Source organism: Chelonus insularis, unplaced genomic scaffold, assembly GCF_013357705.1.
Source record: "Chelonus insularis isolate UGA/USDA-ARS -01 unplaced genomic scaffold, ASM1335770v1 contig_309_pilon, whole genome shotgun sequence".
Classification (NCBI taxonomy): domain Eukaryota; kingdom Metazoa; phylum Arthropoda; class Insecta; order Hymenoptera; family Braconidae; genus Chelonus; species Chelonus insularis.
The window spans coordinates 47,812-72,235 of record NW_023276481.1 but is presented as its reverse complement, the minus strand read 5'-3'; the positions used below and the strand labels follow the sequence as shown (position 1 = coordinate 72,235).

Here is a 24,424-nt window from a genome sequence, read left to right as displayed (position 1 = left end):
TATCAATGCTTCTGGAGCTAAGAAAGAAGTACCTGCTTGGTTTAATTACCAATGGATCCTCAAATGCACAGTGGGAAAAAATACGACAACTCGACATCACTCGTTATTTCGATGTCGTCCTAGTATCTGGAGATCTGCCTTGGGAAAAACCTGAAGCACGTATATTTCATGAAGCTTGCAGAATTCTTGGAGTTTCGCCGAGTAATTGTATAATGGTTGGAGATAAAATAGAAACAGATATATTAGGTAATTCATTGATAACTGTTAAATACCTTTTATCAGATTGTAGCAAAGGATTGTTTCTTTTTTACAATCTCAATTATTAATCTTAATTAACTCTTATATAAAGACGAAAATAATAAGTATCTTGAAAATTTACAAGTTGAAAAAAAAAATTAAATCTTCACAAAATAAACAAATGTTTGGAGTTTGTTGAAACTAGAAAAATATTTGCTACAAGCTGATAAGGAGTGAGTTTTCTTGTATCACAGAGTATAAATAATATATTGCAAAGAGTTTTGCAACAGGACATAAATATTTTATTATTAAACTACCATACGACACTTTTGAAAAGATTTACAGTAGTTGTCAGTAAATATTGTAATATTTTTTAGAAATCATTTAAAAACGGAAAACTTTTTTATGAAACAGAATTTTTTGAAAAATTCTCATTTTTATCTGCACAAAATAAATATTTCTCAAAGAAAAAATTCTATTATCAGAAGAATATTTCTCTGTGATACATAAAGTATGCACTCCATTTTACTTGCAATATATAGTTCATATTTTCAATAACAGGATTGAATTACTAGTTCCAGAAGAACATACCTAGGAAACATCTTTACATTTTCACTTCACAAATCATACTTAAACTGAATAAGAAATTAATTATAAAGTATATTTTTATTTATTTTGTATTTAATAACTTATATTATTCTTTTAGATTAAACGATATGTGATAAAAACAAAATTATGAAATGTGATAAAATTATTTCTACAGGCGGTATTGAAGCCGGATTAAGTGGGACAGTTTGGATACCACTATCAGATAAAACAAGACTATCAGCTGATGAACCGAAGCCGAATTACACTATTAAACGTGTGACAGACTTGCTAGGTATTTTGAATCGTCGTCCAGGTGCTCCGGAGCTTGAAGATTCCTCTTCAAATGCATCTGATGGAAGCTGATGAGATAATAAGATTATCCACTATTGGAAGTACATACATCTTCGCATTTGAAGAATTTTCCTTAACTGAAGGAATATTTAAAGAAATAATTGAAGATTGAGATTACATTGAAAATTGAATGAAGTATCTGATTGATGTTGAATCGTCGGATTGGTAGAGTAGTCCAGAATCTATGAATTTTTACCATCAAACTGATGATTAACTGAGAATTAAAAATAACATAATTCTCTAAAGAAATTTACTCAAGATTTTTATAATCTTCTGCTATTAATATTAAATGTAATGCAATTCCTTTCTCAGGTAATTTATTTGGGTTTTTTTATGATCATTTTTTATTATGACCATTACTTTGATTGTTTATTTCACAATTAATCACTGTAACTGACTGGTTAAAATATTTAGTTGGTCTAAAAAAGAGGTATTAGAGTCTCACCAAATGTACAAAAAAAATGTGGAAATATAAAAGTAGGTATTATGGATAATTATTATGCAGCTTAGTTTTATTGTATAAATTAATTATATTTTGTTAATGTTATACATATATACATAAATATATGTAAATCTTATACTACTAACTGTCTTGATAGGTTTAAATACATCGTATTCAATTTAAAAATTCATTTTTCAATAAATTTTTTCTATTCTTGATCTCTATTTTGTCTTTAATATATTTCATTAGTTGAGTTGTATAGACAAGTCAATAATTATTAACTAATCATTGATAAATAAATAATATTTGTGATGATGTAAAAATAATCAAAAAATATATAGCAAGCATGTACAGTCTGTATGAGTGTACTGGTTATGCATGTACAGATTGATACATTATATTTTTTCACAATAATATTACAGTTTATTGTTGTTTATTGATGTCCATCAATCAGGATTACAATAAATGCAATATGGAGCACAAATAATCTTATCATTAATTATTATTAATGATCAATCTCAATGATAGAGCTTATACTCAATTATTAAATAATTTTAACGTTGAAATTCTTCTATCTTCTGTCAGTATAAAAATATTACAATGACGATCAAAACTGTATTTTTCTTCAACAATATCGTACTAAATCAATAAAGGATAACTCAATAACTAGAATTATTGTTATTTTATTATAACATTTTCAACAATTCTTTCTTATAAATTATAGTGGAATGATATAACTTTTTATTTAATAGTCATCTATTAACAAATAAATTATTTTTTTATTTAATAAAATTATAAAAATATAAATTAATAAATTGTTCTCAACACATTATTGAAATAAATTACAATAACTTCTTGGTTGACTATTTATGTAATTTCATGTATAATTTTAATTTACTTTAGATAATTATTTTATTTCATTTAAGCTTCTTCATATTTACTGATTTTTGTTTTTTTTTTAACCGCTTTACACGGAAATGAAGAGACTTCGAACGCCAGATGATAAAACTTCTGAGGACTCGCTTAAATAAGTCTAGAAAAATATTTAATCAAGTCGGCTTTTAATCTATTAAAACTTTTAATGACAAGTACTTTTATTTTTATAGGTTTTTTTCTTTTTTTCAAATAACTTAATCATCCCTTTCCATACATTAGTCAGAATGAATTTATTCTTTTCTGGAGTTCTTTAATCTTTTTAATCTGTGATGTATTCCAATCAATTATAAGTTATCTTGAAATAAACATTAATTACAATTAGTGTGAAAACTTTCAGATTCTCAACTATTTAACTGAATGTCCACATTTTCGTTTACATTATCGATTTCTTCTACACTTTCATCACCATTACTATCTTTCTCTTCATTTCCATCTCGATTTGATATGGAGCTGTGCTTGCTTTCAGACTTTTCGGTATCTACTTCGCGATTTGAGTGTGTTGAATTTTCTTCAACAGTTGATTCAGCTTCAGAATAAGATTCTACAATAGATTCTTCCGATTCATCTGAAAGTTGTGGTTTAATTTCCTTCAGCACTTTTGGTGATTTGGTTGAATCTTTCATAATGGAACTTTTTATTCTTGGAGAACTACTTTTTTTAGTATCCAGAGAAATTTTATCTGACGTTTTTGGTTTTTCAGAATTTTTACGATTAGTTAAAGAAAATTGTGATGACTTACTTGAATTAGCTGAAAATAAACATAAAATTCTTATTAATACTTCCAATAATTTATGTGTAATATCAACCAACCCATTTTTTTTGGCATTACCCTTTTCTTTTGTTTGAATTTCTTTCTTTGGTAAACTTTTAAGAGCTGAAGATTGTGTTGACTTTCTTGATAATAGCTCTAATGATTTTGATGATTTAATTTTCAATTTAGAATTATTTATTTGTTTTTCAGGTGTCTTACTATCACTTTTAATTTTCACAATTTCCACATATTTTTTAACTTTTTCGTTGTCTCTCATATCAGCATCCTTTTTTGCTTGACTTGACCCCAATAAATTCTTCTTTGGCGTGACCCTTGTTGAACAAAAACATTTAGGGCCAGTTACTTCAGGGTTCTTGACTTTTTTATCAGCGTCAATTATTTTTTTTTCGTTCGAAGACCTTGATTTAATACTTGAGCGACTTGGAGATACTCCAGAACAATAGAGTAATTTAACTGGTAACCTTTGACATAGTAATTGATAGAATTTAATTATCAATAATTAAAAAAAAGTTCTTAATAAATTTTAATTTGTTCTTTTATTCATAATTTATATTCAAATCGACTTCAATTGAAGTTACATCTCTTTTTAGAAAAAATTTATTCTTATGAAAACAAGTAACAAATTGTTATATAAAAAATCATGTTTTACATTCAAACTTTGTTTACTAGGATTCTATTTACAATTTATAGTTAATTCTCACCTTCGTTGACAATGACAAACATTATAGAATAAATTTTGATTATTCCCTTGACAAGTACACCTTGATGATCTTGGATAATACTCTGGTAAGTGATCCAAATAGACTGGATAATCAGTACTGAAATCCTTTTCCAAAGTCTCCAAGTAATTAGGATGATGTTGATCTGTCCGTTTCGATTTCTTCTTCGACTTCAGTTTGTGGCCTGAGGAAATGGGTGGGATTGCTCTGTCTATCTTCTCCCCCTGGACCTGGCCGACCGTTCTTTTTCTGAATACAACGTAATCTAGACGATTTTTCTCGTAGGATTTTCGTGAGGAAAAGTGAAAAACAAAGGGAAGGTATGTTAAAGAGTAAAAAGATTATTTAAAGACAAAGCTTTACCGTTTGTAATGGATGCAAATCTTTACTCTTCTTCTGTAGACGCTTATAGACATCATGAGCTTGCTGAGGACTGATATTCATCTCCATAAGAGTAGCTAAAATATCTCTCTCTGTAACCAGTAACTCTGGATTAGCGTCGACAAGTACCACAGTATGTCGACCACTATGAGGTGATTTGCTATATGTAGCTTTTAGGTCTTCTGGATTCATTAATTTATCTACTATTTTATTCTCATCAAGAACCTTGGGTGGAGTCGGTGGTTTTACAACAGAATATTTTCTTGAGTGTAAAAATCGTTCAATAGTTTCTTCTTCATCATCATCATCATGATCGATCAAGTTTAGAGACAACTTTAATTGATAGAGTTCATACATCATTTTATTCTAAAACAGAATAACCAAACTTTCATTATTAATCGAAACTAATAATTCAATATTATAACTTAACTGTTGGAGTGATGCTATTTAATGATTGAATAAGTGAACTGAATTTAAATGAGTTAGTAAAAAATTTTAAATTAGTTTAAAAAGTTAGAAAATTTAAATTTTTAAATAAATTGATAACAAATTATTCATTTTATCATTTTTCTCTAATGGTTATAATGATAAAAGCCATATTTTACCTAATATAACATCCAATCACCCAGAAGCAAACTTTCAATAATAATTATCTGTTAAAAGTTTGCCTACCAAGTCTGATAGTCCGTATCTTATTAAAGAGTTACGACCATCATATGAATAAAAATGAAAATTCTTTGAAACTTCTTCGTGGATCAATATAAAAGATATAAATTACTATTATATTATATTGAAAATAATTATTACAAGTAAAGGCAGTCTTTCAAAATGAATCATTATTGCAATTTGTTCTAAATTTGAATTTTCATAAAGTGGAAATTAATGACAAATTTGAAAAATTGGATTTTCATTATAGAAAAAATTTTATAGCTTCTAAATCACTTTACCCTGTCTAGTATATGAGAGTTCCGTTTAATATGTCTCTTAAAAACTTCCTTTAGCTCTTCGTCTTTATATAAACCATTTTGAACAATCTCTTGAGTTATATCATATAAAAACTTTGAATATTTAGCTTCCTCTGATAGTTTGGAGGGAGAATTTTCTCGTTTTTCTTTATTTTTTTCCGTAAAGATACTCTCCACATAACTTTGACTTGATACAGATCCTTTTGAAGCTATTGAGTCTCTACGAGATATCTCTGAAGGGGATTCAAAACTTGATGCGTAATTGTGGTCAATTTGATCATTATCATCTTTATTCTTCACAGATCTAGAGATTTATAAAAAAAATACAGAAAGCATAAATGTACTTAAAGAAACATTTAAAGATAAAAGTAGCTCCATACCTTGGGGACGAACGAGCACTTTCTGTATGATGAGAAGAAATCATCTCTTCTTTTTGATCTCCTCGGTTTGCATAGTTCTTTTTAAATGTCCCTGGGCGTGCTGAATGAAATGATAAACCAGATCCTCGAGGTCTAGATCTTGAAGAAAAACGATTTCTATCACTCTCCGTTAATCTACTAGTTATAGGATTAAGATGAATCCCTGGGCAGTCTATCAAGAAATTTTTGCAAGACACAGGACATTTCTTTGATCGATCCTGTAATCGACTATCTAAGCTGTAACGCATTCTGACGATTTCCTGTTAAAAGAATAGTGTGTAATTAAATGTTTATTTGAAATAAAATCATAAAACTTGACTCACTATTTTCAATTTCGTTGTTTAATTATAATTTTATGTTATACTTGTACTTTTCTTTCCCTTTTTATAAAAAAAAAACTAAAAATCTTGACGGCTAATTTGACTTTACATTTTTTGACAGTATTTAGGTTATATTATTGTGTTAATTATTTATAATATTTACAATTTTGTAGAGAACAAAAATTTATTTGAATATTTCTTATACTTCATTTTCCATAAAATATTCAATTGTCTTATTATAACCCACAAATATTTAATCATACAAAAAATGCATTCCGGACATTTGACATGTAGAAGGTTACTAATTAATATTTACTATTAATTATTCAATTAATTAATTAATATCAAGTTCATAGTTATTTAAATAGTCAATAATTCATAAACTTTATATTTATTTAACAATATGTTGTATATTTAATTTAGAAAAAAGTTTTTATCTCAATCCATTGATATTTGTACCATCATAATTTAGTTGGCAAATAGGCCGGAACAGACAAAAAAATCTTTTTAGTATTCAGGCAGTAGGATGTTGAAAGAGGTATTTGATTTTTCGGGCAATTTCGTGAATCGTCGGGAACGGGGAAACAGGAAAATGAGTTGTTATTTTTAATAAAGAAATTCATTTGAATTTTTTAATTGTTCTAAGAAAAAAAAAACGAGGGGGCGCTAAATATTTTTTTTTAAATATACCAACTCATTTTTCTGTTCTCCATTTCCGAAGATTTACGAAATCACCCGAAAAATCAAATACCTCTCTCAACATCCTACTGCCTGAATACTGCAAAGATTTTTTTGTCCGTCATAGCTTATTTTGAGATCAAAAGATGATCGTATATCAATGGATTCCGCTGAAAATTGGTTATAAAATAAAATAATTGTGGCATATTATTATCGATAAGATAATAAATATTTATATTATGTAAATGTCAAGTTATTACAAAATTTAATTCTTAATATTAATTCGTTAGTTTAATAATTATGATGACAATATTGATTAATAACCCGTACATGTCATTTGTTAACAATGCATCTGATGACAAGTATTTAAAGAAAAAACATAAAAATACTTGTAATAATTCAATAATATTCAAGTTCATCTATTACTGTTTTATTTTTGTTATTTTAATAATTATATTATGTATATATATATAGATATATTTTTGACTTGATTTTAAAATTCATTTTAAAAAAAGAGTTACGTTTACCATAGGATGATGTTCAGTATCGTAAGCCAGTTGGTCTATAAGCTCTTGAGAGGCCGTTTTCTCTGTAAATTTAGCTCTACCTGTGGACATAGTTCTTCGTCTCCGTAAGTAGTTTGGATTCCTTGAATCAACACGACTCTTCGCCAACAGAACTCGTCTCAAATGTGCACTCATGTGATTGTAAGCTGCTAATTGCTTGAAAAATCCTTCTCCAGTCTGATTGTAGACTAGTCATGAATAATAAACAGGTAAATAGATAAATAGGTAAATAGTACGCTTACTTGTAATACTATTACCTTAACTTACTCAATAAAAAAATTTTCTCATTCAAATTTGATAAACTTTCCTACTCACCAGAACTCTTTATTTCGGAGTAACAACAACATGCTGTCATCTCTGTATTAATATACTGCCTCTTGAATTTTTTTTATCGTAGTCAGAAAATTGTAAATGTCAACCAAATGAATTGAATTATAGTGAAAGTAAAAAGCATGATGGATTTAGAATGATATAAGTTAATTTAAAAATGATGGAGTAGTTTCCCTTAGTCTTTATATCTACTGTATTTGAGATCTACGCCATACTAACACCAGTTGGGTGTTTTATTTAGGGTTTCGTTGCTTAGCAGCAATGTAGCACGTGAGACTGACGTATGTCAATATAAATGTGCTTGAAAATTTTCTCGTGGTATATTGAAATTGAAATTTTTTTAAAAATATTAGTAGTTCAGTTGCTACAACAATTTTTTCAATTATTCAATAAACTTATTCTAAAATATTCAAGTATAATAATTATTGATTGTAAATTTGGGATTGGATAGGAATTGAAAAATACATAGAATTTCATTTTTGAATATTTATTAATAGATTATGAAATATAAAGACGAATAAATAAATAATACATTCTTAAACATTTTCAGAATGTAGGCATTTGTATCAGACATCTTCAAGTAAAATATGAATGTTTAAATATGATAAATGAACTAGATACTACTCGAAGATATCTGATCAAAAGTTCTGTGAAATATTTTAATTTTGAACACTATTCTTCGTGTACTTATGTAAATATGTGCACATTGAAGATAATTAAAGATTCAACTGCTAATAATTTCAATATATTTTCATTGGCTATGTAATTAGTAGCAGATTAATCATTTTAAATGATTCAATTTGAAAGTTAACTACCGCACAGTGAAGAACAGTGAAAATTATAATATTTAGTTGAATATATAAAAAATACAAAATAAATAATAAATTAGAGTTAAAAGTGATAGTTGCGATATCGATATGTACAATTGCTAAACTATAGATGATATATCGAATTGATGAATTGAATTATATTTTAATTCATTATTAATAATGTAACTATATCACTTTGCACGTCATGTATACACGATATGCATCTACATGTGCTACTTTCGATACTTCTGACGTCAATGACATATTTAAATTGATGTCAGTGACTTCAGAAAACTCTCGAAAATATTTCTAAAATATTTCAATTATAGTTTATTAATTTGCTCACTCTTCACGCTATGCTTAAACGGCACATACGATTTTTTTTTTTTTTTATTATCATAAAGTAAAAATTAAAAAAAAAAAAACCCATCATTTTATGATAGATCTAAAGCGTGAAATTATGTATACCGGAATGTTATTTGTTCAATTTGTCATTATCTCATTTAATACCATCATAAAGAAAGTCATTACATTTCAGAACAAATTTATGACATAGAGGAAAACTACCGTGGCCGTTACCTAGAGATCGATCATGCGGAGATGCTCTGCTATCTAATATATAGAGGACCCTATACCCGAGGCAGAACATGCTCGAGTTTCAAGCCTTCCCAAGCCTTTGCTTGAAGGCCTAACCATGCCTCTAACGGTACTTGGAGTTGACTTAGAGAAGGACTGATGCTACATCGAAGAAACTCGCGGAAGTTTATGTCTGAGCAATTTCCTTTGCTGCTTGGAGGCTCTCGCGTATTTCTCTTGCAACCTCGATATCCTTATCGTCCTTATCCGCACCAGATATCACATATACTGGCTGCTTGTCATAAGCCAAAAAGCGCTGATCCGTTCCTTCTGATTTTGGAGTACAATATCTCGTTTTCATCTGGAAAAATTGGATTCTTAATAAGTTTGTTATAAAACTATTGTGCTCTAAGGCAGAAAAGAAGATAAAATCAAAAGTAAAGTTCTTGTAAGAGGTTTGAGAAGTATATATTTTTTTTATCATGTCGTTCTTTATTGATAAAATGTAATGGTTAGGATGAACCTTATGTCTTTCTTTTATGTTTCAACTTGTTTAGCCATTAAGACTTCTTAGATAAGTGGAGAAAAAACCTTATTTCTTAAAAACAAATATACATATAGCTACGAAAAATTCTTGAAAAATTGATTACTAGATTTTTAATATGTACTTTTAAAACAAAAAAATTTATCCGAATTCATTTCTATTATAATATCCAGACTACTATTGCGGGAATAGTCTTTGAAGATGCAAAATGAAAATTTACTCGATTATTATACGGGCTTGATCAATAGTAAAAAATACAAAGGAATAGAGCATATAGCTGGAGTCTTTCTATGATAAAATTCATTTGGATCATCATTTTTATTATTTTACTTAGAAAGTAATTATAAAGCAATTATTATCGTATTTTTATTTGAATTTAGACATCAGAGGATACGAAAGTAATAATTGCATTTCAATTAAGTTTCTGCACTAATAACAGTTAAAAATAACTTCTAAGAGAAATATAATGATGAAAAATAAGTCGATATAATATTAATTTATTTAATAAAATAATAAGATTTATTTTCAAAGAACTGAATATTCGTAGCTGTTGAACCAAAGCTATAATTGAATCACAATGAAATACTTGAAAAGAAGCTTCAGAGTTTTTCAATACCATGAAGTTAATAGTATGCAAAAACATTTCTTTATAATTACATCAATGCAAACTGGAATTATTCTTTTGAAAGTTTTTTTTTTCATTTTTTTCCTTGGTTTTAATTACTGTTACTTTAATACAAAAACATTTATATGACGAGAAGCTCAATAAAATAAAATGAAAATAAAAATTTAAAGAAATATTGGAAATACTTTTTCAATTGCCTGGGAAGAAGTTGATTGTATAAGAATTTTCTCAACTCTCTGTTTTCCTTGTTACTCTTAAATGCTAGATATAAAGTAAATCTGTAATTAAAGTAATAGGTGCCAACCTTTTTCCGGTAAATCAGTAGCAAGATAATCAAACTGCTGATGATAATGGCGCTAGCAACTGCGAGAACGACTGTTGTAGTTTGATAGATAGGAGATTCAGTTTCAGAAAACATATCCCGTTGCTCAAGAGCCATTATCTTGTCTTCTGCCTCAAAAGATAAAGGTCTATGGATAAATCTTGAAGTAGTTGCATCAGCAATCGATCCAAGAAGAGATAAACTTCGACTTCTCGTCAACTCTTCAAGATGGAAAGCAACGTCTACTTTGTTTTCACCCACAACTTCAAATCCAATTATAGCTGCGTCGAGATCTAATTCAACTGCGATTCCATCTTTTATATTTGCATTCAAATCACGCATAAGATCTTCTGCTGCCGTTGTAAAACGACTCGTGTCCTCATTCACGAAATGACCGGGAAAACGAAGTGTTACTTCTACAGCTTCTACGGGTGTCATTACTGAAAAGTAAATAACATGTTTAATTAAGTCTGTGATTTTTCAGATAGTTTGTTTAGTTATTTAACACGTTGGTATTTCATTTAAATTATTTGCTTTTCATCATACTAGATTCAGTTAAATGTTTTGTTAATTTATGATTAGTATGTTAAATATTTAATTATAAAAAGAATTTTCTTAAATTTTTAATTTTTTAAATATATTTTTGTAAGTTTATATTTAATAATAAAAGTGATAATAAGTTTAAGAACTTAATTATTTTTTGAATGCTAATTACATTTTAATGTTTAGTAAGAACTGTACAGATGGTTATGAAGAAAATACTTCATTTAAAGCTTTGAAAGATATACATTCATTTACATAACACTCGAAAAAACTTTTGCGTTGATTAAATATCAAAAGAGAAGAAGGAAATCAACAGTCAAGAGATGAATACAACATAAAGTTGGAGAAATTAGAATCTGAAAAACTATTTATATATACGAGAAATATGAATATTTATCTTGTTTTCTCTTTTAATACACCATTGTTGATTTAATTTTTATCATAAAAATATTGAAGTTAAAATTTCGAGTACTTACAACACATTCTAGTTCCCTTAAAAAATGGTTCTGATCCAACAATCTGATTACCCGCTTCGTCGACACACCAGCAAGTATCTCCAGCACATTGTGTTGGTTCAAACTTTCCGTCTTGATCGCATGTCGTCGGTACATGCCCTCTTTCCTTCATTGCTTCACACCTAGTGATTAAAGACTTTGCTACAGGCTTCTCTTCATCTGCTAGTTTAACTAAAGCATTTTCCATGTAGGCCGCAATTTCCGGATCAATTTCCACGGGACCTTTGCCCTTGCGAGCTTGTCTAAAGTTACATTTTGGTTCTTCACCACGTACTAGCGATCCCTTGATGCTAACACCTTTACGATCTACACACCAACATACTCCTACGTGTTCTAGACATTGAACAGGTTCCCAAGCTCCAGTGTCAGCATTACATCTTGGTAAGAATATTGGCTGATTAAGACTTTGTGCTTTTTTTAGGTTTCTTTCTCTTTGCAATTCACATGGAGTCAAAATTGGACATATATCATCGCAAACTAATTTACTAGAGAAATCATTATGACCAATAGAACATCCCGATTTCCTTCTGCATTCATTGAGTTCAGGATCAAAGTACCATCTCTCAGTTTCATTCATTCCTCTATTTGGAGCACATTCAATTATCTGTGGAGCTTCAAAGCATACTTCCCTTGGTTTTGGACAACACACAGCGTACTCATCAAGAGGCGAGAGTTCACATTTATGTGTTGTAGGGCAATGTTGACCATGCGGACCACATATAGCAGGAGATCCCTCTTGAGTAAGAAGTGGAGAGCCGTTGGGGCAAGGATTATCTTTTTTAGGTAAGCAAACTGGTACTGGAGGACAGGGTGGAGCACTGCAAGCAACTTCAACCATTCTACATGCTTCGTTTTCTCCTCGACAATTGATTGCTTTACAAGGATCTCGACAGGAACAAATAGGACACCCCGAAGGGTCTAAATTCAAACCTTCAGGGCAGTCCAAGTGACATTCGATTTCAGGACAGTGTACTGGTGTGTTACATGTTGGATTAACTCCTTCTGGTACTCGAGTTCCTATTATTTCTTTTCCTTCATCATCAACACACCAGCACATCTCTTTGTGACACTGAATTGGTTCAAAACTTCCTTTTTCGTCACATTTGGGAATATAAATCCTTCTTGCTGGTTCCCCGGATTCTCTTGCAGCATGTTCAGCTAATGATCGAGCATGCTGACAAGCTGTGGCAACGACTGGTGTTACACATTGAGTTCCACATCCGGTGGAGCAGCATTTTCGGTCTTCAGAGCATTCCTGATCATTACTACAGTGTACTTCGCAACTTGAAGAACTTGGTACTAAATAAGGACATTGTCCTGGTTTTACTTTGAGACAAGCTGGAACTTGAGAACAGTTTTGACCCTCTCCACAGTTTACATCGACCATTGTGCAAGTTTCATGATCTCCACACAAAACATTTTGACATGGATCTCTACATCGACAAATCTCGCATCCTGCCTCATCCACTTCTCGACCGTAGGGACATTTTAAATCGCATTCTGTGGTTTCGCATATTCCTGTGAGTCTTCGGACTTCCTCGCAATCAATATCCATCGTAATGTTGGTCTTTAGGGGCACTCCTTGTTCATTGACGCAATCACACTGCGATTCATGACACTGAAGTGATTTATAGCTTCCATCAGGTGCACATTTGGGCGGTGGAATTGCTAATCGCATGCCTTCTCGAGTTCCTTCCATCCGGTTGTTGAAGTCTCTTAAATATTCACACACTAGAGAACATAAAAGAGTAATTTATTCGATAATTGATATAGATTTTCCATCTAGTCCATTTTTTAAAAAATAGAAAATAAAGATATCGTCTTGATTATTGACTAAACTATTGTTCAAATATAGATAACAATTAACAAACACTATAATACAATTAATTTAGGGGTTGATGAAAAAATATTCATGATATAAAACAATTTACTACTTTAATTGATAAATGTAAATTTGAATATTTTATTTTTCATTTATAAATACTCATGAGTACAAAAATAATTTAATATAATTAGTTTTCAATTTTCAAATAAATGAAAGTAATATTTAATTTAGAAAAGAAAATGTACCATAATTAAAAACTTCTATTTTAACTCATTCAGTTAATTAGCTTTCGAAATGTTCAAGTTTTTAAATATTTTATTTCTAAATGAACAAAAGAATTCCTTTTATTAAATAAAAAATTCAACTCATACTTTTTTACTTAACAAGATTGTATTATTTTATTTAGAAAAAGATGAAAAAAGACTTGCTTACTCTTTATGCTTGTTAAATATCAGAGTTGAATTATAAGAGTGATCATTATTGAATGAAATAAAAAAAAAAAGATTTCAAATACTCACTTGTCGGTTGTTTTAGTATGTGAGCGAACTCAGGACAGCAAACCCACTTCTGGGCAACAGGATCCGCAGTGCAAACATGGTTCGAAGGACACAGATAGTCTTTAATGCAAGTGACTATATTTCCATCATCATACTTTAAGGGTGCACCATGTAAACATGGGTTAAATGTCTTTGGACGACACTCTGGAATCGTGGGGCAGAGAAAATCAGGACAGGCACTCTCACGATATAAAGTACACTCTTGGTCTGCTGGACAAGGATAACTGTAACGAAACATTGAACGAAATTAATGAATCAAATCAAAAAAGTATTTTTGTTATCATTTAAAAGTTTAAATAACTAATCCATTAATGGGTGATATTAAACAAAAGAATTTAGTTAATTTAATTTTTTTTTGTTATGTAATTGATAAAAAAACTTTTAAAAAGAAATTTGTCGATAACAATATATTGTCTAGGATTGATTTAATGAATAAAAATAATACCCTTCACAAGGATTATCGCATTCGCACGTTGAGCATCCATATTCATCAACTTTGAAGCCGTATTGACAAACTTGAGCACATTGTTGAAGAGTACAATTAGTTGGAAGTGCTCGAGCTTTAGACTTTACAGTTTCGTGACAATTAACTGTTTCTCCAGAGCCCATTGTTCCAGATATTTTTTTTCCATCCACATCAACGCACCAACAAACTAAGCCATTTCTTGAGCACTGTTTCGGTTCATATCCGCCATTATCTTTACACTGAGGAATGTATCCTCTTCCTTGCTTTTCCGAAACACTCAACATCTCTGCAAGGATACGATTTTTCCGGCATGCACTAAGTCCCGATGGAAGTGTACAAACTGGTCCACCGCATGATGAGGTATCACAGCATATCTCTGGCTCTAGACAATCGAAGTCGTGTATACATGACCAACCACATATTGAAGGTTCGACAGATGGACAACTACCAGGTCGATGTAAATGAAGACTTGATGGACAACAAACTCCGTACTCTTGATGGGCTTCCACTAAGCATTGATACAGAGGTGGACATGTTGGTTTACCAGGAGTGTCTCCACATAGGAAAGGACGTGGAGAATCGGTGATTTGAAGTGGTTCACCAGCGGGACAAATGGTCGCCAGGGATTTAGCTTTTCGACAGCTGGGAATTGGTGGACACGGTGGCCGTGCACATGACGATTCAATCAATTCACAGGTTTGCCCTGAACCTGGACACACTACTCCTTTGCAAGGATCTCGACATTCGCATTTTGGACATCCAGTTTCTTCGTCAATCTGTAAATTTTCAATTGTGTCAATATTAATTAAGACATATTGAATCTCTCTTAACTGAATTACTAAACTATTCTTGATAAAATGAATTCATGACCATTGACATTAAAAGGTTACAACCTACGTCATATTCACTTTTTCAAAATAAAACAAATATTGATTTTTAAAATCTACTAAGAATATTTTGTAAATAATTGAAATAAATCTTCTGTTAAAATTGTAATATTTAATTAAATTAAATGATAGAGATATTTAACATAAAAAAGAAGAAAGTAACTTTTATTGTCACAATAATTAGTATTGTCTGGAATAATCTTATAACAATGTAATCGATAGACAGAATTAAATTAGAAAATCGTAATCTAATTTATCAGACGTAAGAGGATTATGCGAATCATCTATAGGAAATTGAAATTCGTGATTTTTCTTAGATAAATTTAAACTTTCCTGAATTAAATATAATCATGAATGTTCACTATAAAGCTCTTATTTCCGGGCTTTAATTGAATTATTAATAAACAACTCTATTCATAACAAACCCATAGAACTTCTTCATTTTCTATTGTAATAAATATTGTCAATAACATCAGTTAAAATCTTGATTATAAAGTTGTTTAAAAATTTTTTACAAAAATGAATTAAGTAATAGATTTTAATCTATACTTTAGTAAGGTATTTAAAGTATTTTCATAAAATAATCTTGAATAATATTTCATTACAAATATTTTAATATTGAAATATATATTCACCTCAAAACCCAAAGGACAAAACATTCGACAAGAATGTGCTTGACATAGTTTCGGATTATTACAATCAACGAATTCACGTCCTGGTGATCTGGTCCCTGCAATTTCGCTACCAAACTCATCTACACACCAGCAACTTTTTTCTGAAGGTTCACATTGTACTTTCTCGAATTCTCCAGTTATGTTATTGCACTGAGGAATAAATTGTGGTGGTCCACGTGTACCTAGAGCACGTGATCTTCTGTTAGCTGCTTCAGCAAGTTGTTCACAACCAGTAAGTTCTCCTGGCACACATTTCAGTCCGCAAACAGTCTCGCAACACTTCTCGGTTGGACTCGAGCACTCGAAATGACTCGAACATGGTGCAGCTCGAGATGGACATGTACTCTGCTCATTTAGAGCTGGACACCGTCCAGGAGATCTCAATACAGGTTCTAGAACAATAAATAAATTGATTAATTTCATTGAGTTATTTAATTAAATAAGTTTGTTAATTAGTTACTAAAATAATTCATTTATTACATAAAATTCTCACTAATCAACGAGATAAGGTTTTTATGAGATAAGAGTAATATGTTACCTTTACAGGTATTTTATGAAAGGTAAAATATTCTATAGGATCATTTGGAGCTTTAATATCTGTAATGGGATGCATACAGTTTACGGAGAATAAAAAAAAAGTATGGCACTGGTGTGGAAAATTACAATACTTCCATTCGTGGAATATAAAAAGGATATCAAGATACTTGGTTAATATGAATATGATTATTATCTGAATTAAAAAAATAAAGTAAACAAATTTAGGCAAATAAAATGAAAAAGTGCATCACAGCTAAATATAAAATGTTAATCAGTTTGACCCATCAAAAAAATTATGTTTATTATTCATCTATAGGAGAAAAAATTCCAAATATAGAATGTTTATAGGTCAAGCGTTGAAATATTTCCATTTACTATAAAAAATCATTGATATACATTTCTCTTATTCTGATTCTAACATAAAATTAAAAATTTTAAAAGTACTAAATAACGAAAGAAAAGATTAATAATAAAAAATAAAAATAAATTACCTAAGTTAAATGAAAATTTTCAACATATTTTTGAATTAAAAAAAAAGTGTGAGGTTGATTTTTAAAAAAAAGGAATGGTAAATTTTTCTTAAAGTTAATTTCTTATATTTTAATTAAAAAATAGGATATTCTCGTATTTTTTTTCTAATTAAAGTGTAGGAATCTCCAAAAATCATGGAACAATTATGAAGATAATAAAAATAAATTAAAAGGAGCGACATTGGAGAAGTCGAGAGGGTCAATGCTTACGCAGGGAAATCGCAAATAGCTAACAAGTCCAAGTTAACGGTATCTCGCATCCTACTGCCACACTTATTGCGCACGGTATTACCCAACTTGTAACACCAAGTCTCTAGCAGTTTTTATTCAGCTTCATTTGCTCAGTACAGACGGAAATTGATCGCTTACGAACAGGAACTTTATAGATGTTTGTATATAACTACTTTATATATCAACATTTAGGTTCAGCTGTGCTAGTTACGATTTTTCATTTGAAATACTTTTACTATTTTTTTGCATGTAAATAGTCGAGTAATGAATAGAATGAATGAGTCAGGAGGCGAAATACCATGATGGGAATACGATCGTATCGTCCATTACTTCCATTTCATCGATTAAAGTTTTTTTATTTTATTCATCATTCTTTTTTTGTTTGAATTTTTTTCTATGGAATAAACGATCGGTAGGTTCATGAATGAAGCAAAAAATACTTAAAAAAATGATAATAAGGAAAATAAATTCAAGCAAAAAAATGAATTGATTAAATTTCCGTTTAATTTTCCAGTTCAATTGTCTCTTTGAATTTTTTTTCGAATCAACTGATTGGGTGAATTGTCAAAGGCAAATTGACTCTATCTTGAGGGTGCTAACGTCCCTTGTACAAGTATTGTTTACATGTAAGCTTGCGCAAAAGATATGCTCGTTAAACCACAACATCATGTACTCTCTATTTGTGTTAGTTTCTGATTTTTATTTTCAAATGAACGCACGTACTAATTGGCTCAGGAAATACTGTGAACGAATCTCAAAGCTGTACTGCACATACTCTCTTTACTTCAGTTACTGAACCTTGCTTCTCTCTATGTACTGGAGTTGGAGTTTAGAGTTCTACCAAGTTCTTCTCAAATCTAGTGGGAAACTGAACAAAGCCAAAGCCACAAGAGAAACGTTTCAAAAGATCACCACAACCTTCCCTTATAACTCTTTCATTTTTTCCTCTTGACTTACTCCATGTAACCATTTTATTTTTTTTCTGTTTGCACATAAATTCAAACGGTGCCATTAATGCTTCTACCTTTTACATACACTCATCGCATTATATATTTTTTCCCCTACAACTCCAAAGTTCAATGACCACGGTATTGTATTTATTTTTTATTTAAAATTATAGTTTTTTTTCGTATTGAATGATGTATTCAGTATTACTGAATTTACAACTGACAGAATAGTTGGGCGAATTATCATTATAAATCTAGCTGATTTTACCATTTAATTGAATAAATTTTTTTTTTTCCATGAATTTGAGAATTATTTCATTCCAATTGGCTCGAATTGTGTAATAAATTTAACATTTTTGTTGCGGTCAGAAATAAAACTACAGGTTTTATGATCTTTAGAGATGTAAAAACCAGACAGGACATTAAAACATATGACGCTAAAGTTTGTAGACAACTAAAAATGGAGAACTTTAACATGTTCAAACTTTTATAAAAACTATATCATTTTTTACATGCATTCTTTTTTTTATTAATAAATAAATACAATTTTGATAAAACTCATTTATATTGGGATATAATTAAATATATATATATAATTCATACATTTTTTAGAAAATAAATTTACAAAAAATGTTTGGTATGTTTAAATTTTTATTATGTTAATTAAAAAAAATGAATTAAATTTTATTATTAAAATAAATGATAATAAATATAACCCATCTTCTCTAGTGGAATTATTGTTGGAATGTTTTAATTACTCTAATTCATGAATTTAAGTGTAGAAAATAACAATCTAAATTGTATTTGAGAAAATTAATTCATTCACTTATATGTTTAAAAAGTTCATTTCAGCTTAAAAAGTTGAATACACAAAAAAGCCTTTTAGAAGTTTAAAGCTTTAAGAGATATTTATAGTTAATTTTAAGAAATCTTTTTGTCTTATGATTAATATTATTATAAAACAATGTTTCTTAATACCGTGAAAATCTAGAATTTCCTTCTATTATACTGTTCCGATATTGCAAATTTTGCTAAATACCTCAATCTATTTTCTCATTAAAAAAAATTTTTTTATAGTGATGCGTGATCAAATTTCAGTGAGTATCATATTCTTTTTTTCGCTGTGTTCGTAGTTCTATATTATTTTTAAAAATAAAAAAAAAATTCGTATAATAAAGACTGACAAGAGAAAAAAAAAACTACCATTCATTTGAAGACGAGTGTCTATCATTCATAGTTATATTAAACTAACTAAATGTCCATTTTTAATTAGATACAAGATTTGATTTGAAAATGAATTAAAATCCAATATCAATTAAAAAGAAAGAATATTCAAATTTAAGTCAGAATTCATTTTAACAAATTTAAATAAATATTTATCAGTATTTTATAACAAATTGCGACAATTCATTTTATAATTTAAAAAATTCTTTTCAATTATTTCTATTGAGTAAAAAGAAAAAAATTGTAACAAGTACTTGAATTGGTTGACTAAAATATTTTCATCCAAACAAAGTATGTTTTACAGTCGAAACCTTAATTGTAAAAAATCGAAAGCTATTGACTTAGTATAAATAAACAAATAGGTCGAGAGTGAATGGATGCAATCATCTCTTGAGCTGTTATTTCTTGTATGGTTTACCCGGAAGCACTGAGAGACGGTGCTCTCATTTCGATGAGTCTGTGATCAGTAAAATTACCTGACTTTTGTGCGCTCACACAACTATGAACATCTACACAGCTGTAGACTCTGTGTATTTAGCACTCAAAGACTTGCATTAAGCCAGAAAATTAGAATTTCTTTAATCATATTTTAATTAACTAACTAAATTAACGTATTCGCTTTTACGCAAGTTAAAAAAAAACCCTTGGAATAATTTTTTCATCGTCCTGTTAATTAAGTAGATTATTGTGTTTTTCAGTACGTTGATCAACAGAGAACAGCAACGAGAAAGAAAAAAATGACCACTTGATTAAATTCCAAAAAAAAACTTTGCACTCAAACACGTACAAGAGCTTTTTCTCATGAATAACTGTAATTATAACAAACTGTATGGTTCTTGGAGTTATTTAATATTTAAATGAATTTAGTGTTACCAGCATCGATCGAAGAAGAGGTCGAGAGGGCGATGAAGAAAAGGAGACAGAAGACAGATATCGCCCAAAGTGGCAATCCGTTTCTCCTAAAATAGGTGCGCATCCTCAGCGCATTAAGTTTCAATTTATTTGTTACCCTCTGCTCTATCTGAAACAGTCACAAACAATATGCATTACTTTTTAATTCAATGAAAATTTTATTTACATTTTACTGCTGCTTCAAAACTTTTTTATTGCTTTTATAAATCAAAATTATCTTTTTTTAGTACAAATATTCAAATAAATCATGTGATAAAATTTTTAATTCAACAATCACTTTCAATATTAATGCTTAAAAAAAACCAACATATTTCTTGATTAAATATTTTTATTAGAATTGGAAAAAGAAGTTTAGTTTTTATAAATAAAATATTTATTATTAAATTTCGAAAAAGATGGAAATAATTAATGGAGTTTTTGTTACTCATATCAGATTTTAATTTAATAATTTGAATACTTTATTTCTCATATTCTCCATTTTTTTAAAATAAATTATTTATAAATAACCAATGTTCAGAACTCTGGAAATAAAATATTAATATAAAGTATCCAGGTTATTAGAAGAAAAAAACTGAAGAAAAACTTTTCACTGAAAACAATGAATGTTCAATCATTGATTTGTATTGTTGGAAAAATACAAAATAAACATGCTTCATAAAAACATCTATCTATAGAAACTGGTAGAGAAATATTTTTATTACTTGCAACATAATATGAGAAACAATCTGAAACAATTGTTCACAATACTGTCTGGTATTTGATAATTTCAAATAAAACTTGAGAGATTTATCAAAAATAATAAATAGATGCAACTTTTATAGATTCAAAAAGTTTTTTCTGAATCCATCAGTTATTTCTTCGTAAAACTTTTAATCAACCAGAGAAGCAAAAAGGTTCAAATTAAATTTAAACTTTTTCACGGTATTGCTTTAAATACTAATAAAAATAGTGATAATAATAACACATATAAATATATGAATCAATAAATGAATAAAGACATAAAGGCAAAGGTGGTGTTGAAACAGAAGCTTCGCTTATTAGCAAGATCAACTAAATTCTTTATGTACTAAAGAGACACGGTGAAGTAATTAATTAGTAGCTCTCGATTCTCAGAATAGATGGAGAAATGACAAAGATAAAGGAATATGGAAATCTTTGAAAATTTTCTGCTGGAGACGAGCGCATACTTGAAGGAGGCTCAGTGGCTCTAAGTTATTTAAATTATCACAGACAAAGAAAGAAAAACAAATGAAATGAATAAATGGAGATAAGGAAGGTAGTTAGGTAGGAAAACGGAAATAGGAGATATGTAAAACGGCATAAAGTAAAAGTCGTTATGCCGAGAATATTTAAAATTCTAACGTTCTCTTGTTGAGTTAAATCGCGTTATTCATGAGATGAGCCGACCGGAAGAAGCCTTCTCGATTGTTAAAACTTGAGTTTTTCATCTTTTTCCTAGTAGTTTCTTTTTTTTTCCAATTTTCTCCTCTCGCGGTCTGTTTTCCTTCCCTTTTATTTTCGGCGGCCCTCTGGAGGGATTGCTCCCAGCGTAAAACCTTTTTACACTTATGTGCAAATATCACTCTTTCACACTAGACAGCTTTGAAATTTTTTTCATGCTCTTGACATATAGAAAAAAAATATAAAATAACTGTCTAGCCGGAAGGAATTTGAAAATCTTTTGTTGTTTTTTCCTTATCTTTCATGGTATATATGTACATGTATCAAATTTATGTGTATATTAGCGAAATTTATTTCAGGAATAAAAAGCTTTTTTCTTTAAGGATAATAAAAATTATTCGTATTTCTATTTCAAGATGTTCTTTTCTTATTTTTTCTTAAAATTAAGGTTTACGTTGCTGAGCAAATTCCTTGAATCATTTGTTCATCATAATTTCCAATTAATTAAGAATCATTAAAAAATATTTTTTTTTAAGTAATTTAAAAATTCTTAGAGGAGAATGTAGAATTATGGATCACTTCTTATTCTACTAAATCACATTTTGCTTGATTAATTATCATCAATTGTCACTTTTCGAAGTTTCTGTTTATTGCTAAGAAGTTATTTTGTAATATATTTGTTATTTAGCTGATGGAAGATACATCGTGTTCACAAAATAAACAAATAGACCATATTATTAAAGACTGGACCATAATTCTTCTTTCTCTTCTACAAAAAAATTGTTAATAATCGCAATAAATGTTTCGATTGATTCAATAAAATTTCGCTTGAAGGATATTTTTTTTAAGTTCTATTCAATAATATCAAGACTTCAAATACTATTAAAATTCATTTGAAAGAATCATGACCACTTCTAGAGCCCTTTGATGTGAATAAAGGATAAATTTAATAAATATTTTTTGCAAAAAGATTAATTTTTAAAAATAAAAACTTTTCAAATTATAATAACGAATTTTCAATTTTTTTTAGACTTATTTCAAAAATATTTCCAATTTAAGCTATTCAAAGTTTTTGATTCTTGTTAAAAAAATGTTTTTCATTCACAGAGAATTTTTATCTCAATGAAAAAAAATTAATTTTCAACAAAGGAATGTGGCAAAGAGAAAAATTTATTTATTGAATACGCCATTCAGTGATTGGCATTTTGGGGACAGCCAGTGGCATACATTTATAGTCAGGTCGATTGATATCATGATAAAAGTGTCCATAACTAAGAAAATACTGGTGGTAATATTTATTTTTAATACTATTTGTCATGTAATTATCTTTTACAAGTTGGGCAAAGATAGAATGACTGTTTTAGTAAGATAAATGTTACATATTATAGTATTAATTCTCACAAGCAGAATATGCTAGTATGAATTATTCCAGACGGTAGTTATTATCCTATCTACTATTAGTAAACACAACGTAGCAACTTTATTGTATGTTACTTGGGTAAAATTAAAACGACATGTTAAAAATGAAGGAAAAATTACCCTTTATGAAACACGATTCAGAGAAAAGAAATTATTTCAATTATTCATGATGATAAACAGTTTTATTTTTATTATGATGCTAAAATTGTTTATTATAAAAGAAATAATTAGAATGGAGACTTTATTTAAAGTAGAGTTAAATTAACTATTTTAGAGAAATTTTTTCCCTAGAGAATCTAGTATTTATTCACAGTGCAATAGAAAATGTTCACTTTTGAGAAAAAAAATTATGTGAAAGCAACAACAAGAATACTACAGATTTCAACTGGTGGAATTTACATCAAAGCACTGTGATGAAATTCATGACATTTTTTTGGTGTATAAAGTACTATATCGTGTAACTCTTACTCGGTATTTTTTACGCATAAAGACTCGGAACGTCAAAGAGCAAAATAACGATTAATCCTAAAATAAGCACAAGGATTTTGAAGTAATTCACTCAACTCTAATAAGAAAAAAGTTTCATTCACTTTTAATCAGTTCATCATGATAAGATTCAATCTTTTTAAAATCACTATTAGCAGTAAAAATTTCTAAACTTTGTTCATAAAATTTAACCAATATTGCTAAAATATACGACCTCAAATCAATAGCTAATTGTTGTGAGTATTGAAGCAAAATTACCATTCACTAAAACCTAATTATTTTCTAATTGAAAAAAAACTCAATTTTGCCATTGGCTATTTTTTTTTTTTTTTTGTAGCAAAAAAGTTCTTCAATGTGATAAAAAAGTTACTCTTCTATCACAAAATTGTACTCTGCCATCATTAGACTGATCCATCTATCCATTAAATAATTAACCATGTGGTACTTTCTAAACCTGATTAATTCCAAATAATATAATTGATCACATGCAGTGAGTGTGAACTTGTCTAGTAAAATTGATTTCAAATTATAACGAATTAATAATAGAAATAATCACCATATTTCACGCATATTGATAATTGAGACAGACACGTATTTAATTTATTTTCAATTCACCAATAATTGTTTATGCATGCAGTGTTATTTATCAATAAAAATTCAATAGTTATTGAATGAAGAAATTTGATAATT

The 24,424-nt window shown here is 29.0% G+C and overlaps 3 protein-coding genes across 6 annotated transcripts in view; 1 reads left to right on the top strand and 2 right to left on the bottom strand.

The window, feature by feature from the left end:
- Positions 1 to 5: 5 nt before the first annotated feature.
- LOC118065342 (N-acylneuraminate-9-phosphatase) lies at positions 6 to 1,188 on the top strand. The gene is made up of 2 exons (XM_035080545.1): positions 6 to 246; positions 1,001 to 1,188. The coding sequence occupies exons 1-2, from the start codon at positions 6 to 8 to the stop codon at positions 1,186 to 1,188; spliced, it is 429 nt and encodes a 142-aa protein (XP_034936436.1).
- A 1,361-nt stretch (positions 1,189 to 2,549) lies between these two features.
- On the bottom strand, positions 2,550 to 7,940 carry LOC118065336 (uncharacterized). Of its 2 annotated transcripts, XM_035080532.1 has the most exons (6): positions 7,690 to 7,940; positions 7,336 to 7,562; positions 5,772 to 6,070; positions 5,374 to 5,695; positions 4,409 to 4,792; positions 3,977 to 4,294 (listed from the first exon to the last, which is right to left on the bottom strand). In XM_035080532.1, the coding sequence occupies exons 1-6, from the start codon at positions 7,727 to 7,729 to the stop codon at positions 4,175 to 4,177; spliced, it is 1,392 nt and encodes a 463-aa protein (XP_034936423.1). In that variant the 5' UTR covers positions 7,730 to 7,940; the 3' UTR covers positions 3,977 to 4,174. The 2 variants fall into 2 exon arrangements, with proteins under 2 accessions (XP_034936424.1, XP_034936423.1); XM_035080533.1 differs by lacking the exons at positions 5,374 to 5,695; positions 5,772 to 6,070; positions 7,336 to 7,562; positions 7,690 to 7,940 and adding exons at positions 2,550 to 3,302; positions 3,384 to 3,787 and having other exon boundaries at positions 4,028 to 4,294; positions 4,409 to 4,593.
- Positions 7,941 to 8,266: 326 nt separating this feature from the next.
- The window catches only part of LOC118065339 (neurogenic locus notch homolog protein 1), a 32,212-nt gene continuing 16,054 nt past the window's right edge, over positions 8,267 to 24,424 (bottom strand). For all 3 annotated transcript variants that reach the window (XM_035080537.1, XM_035080539.1, XM_035080538.1), the window contains 7 exons: positions 20,390 to 20,537; positions 16,009 to 16,439; positions 14,466 to 15,262; positions 13,982 to 14,244; positions 11,600 to 13,369; positions 10,563 to 11,020; positions 8,267 to 9,450 (listed from right to left, as the gene is read on the bottom strand). In XM_035080537.1, the coding sequence (XP_034936428.1) occupies positions 9,277 to 9,450; positions 10,563 to 11,020; positions 11,600 to 13,369; positions 13,982 to 14,244; positions 14,466 to 15,262; positions 16,009 to 16,439; positions 20,390 to 20,492 (3,996 nt within the window). In that variant the 5' untranslated portion in view covers positions 20,493 to 20,537 and the 3' untranslated portion in view covers positions 8,267 to 9,276. The remainder of the gene's footprint in view (positions 9,451 to 10,562; positions 11,021 to 11,599; positions 13,370 to 13,981; positions 14,245 to 14,465; positions 15,263 to 16,008; positions 16,440 to 20,389; positions 20,538 to 24,424) is intronic.

What these genes read in the sequence shown, in the direction of transcription:
- LOC118065342 (XM_035080545.1), top strand. Translation starts at nt 6, where the DNA reads ATGCTTCTGGAGCTAAGAAAGAAGTACCTGCTTGGTTTAATTACCAAT. An exon ending in AATAGAAACAGATATATTAG is followed by an intron (nt 247 to 1,000) that starts GTAATTCATTGA and finishes TTATTTCTACAG; the next exon opens with GCGGTATTGAAGCCGGATTA.
- LOC118065336 (XM_035080532.1), bottom strand. Translation starts at nt 7,729, where the DNA reads ATGACAGCATGTTGTTGTTACTCCGAAATAAAGAGTTCTG. An exon ending in AGTGCTCGTTCGTCCCCAAG is followed by an intron (nt 5,696 to 5,771) that starts GTATGGAGCTAC and finishes ATAAATCTCTAG; the next exon opens with ATCTGTGAAGAATAAAGATG. An exon ending in ACTCTCATATACTAGACAGG is followed by an intron (nt 4,793 to 5,373) that starts GTAAAGTGATTT and finishes ATTCTGTTTTAG; the next exon opens with AATAAAATGATGTATGAACT.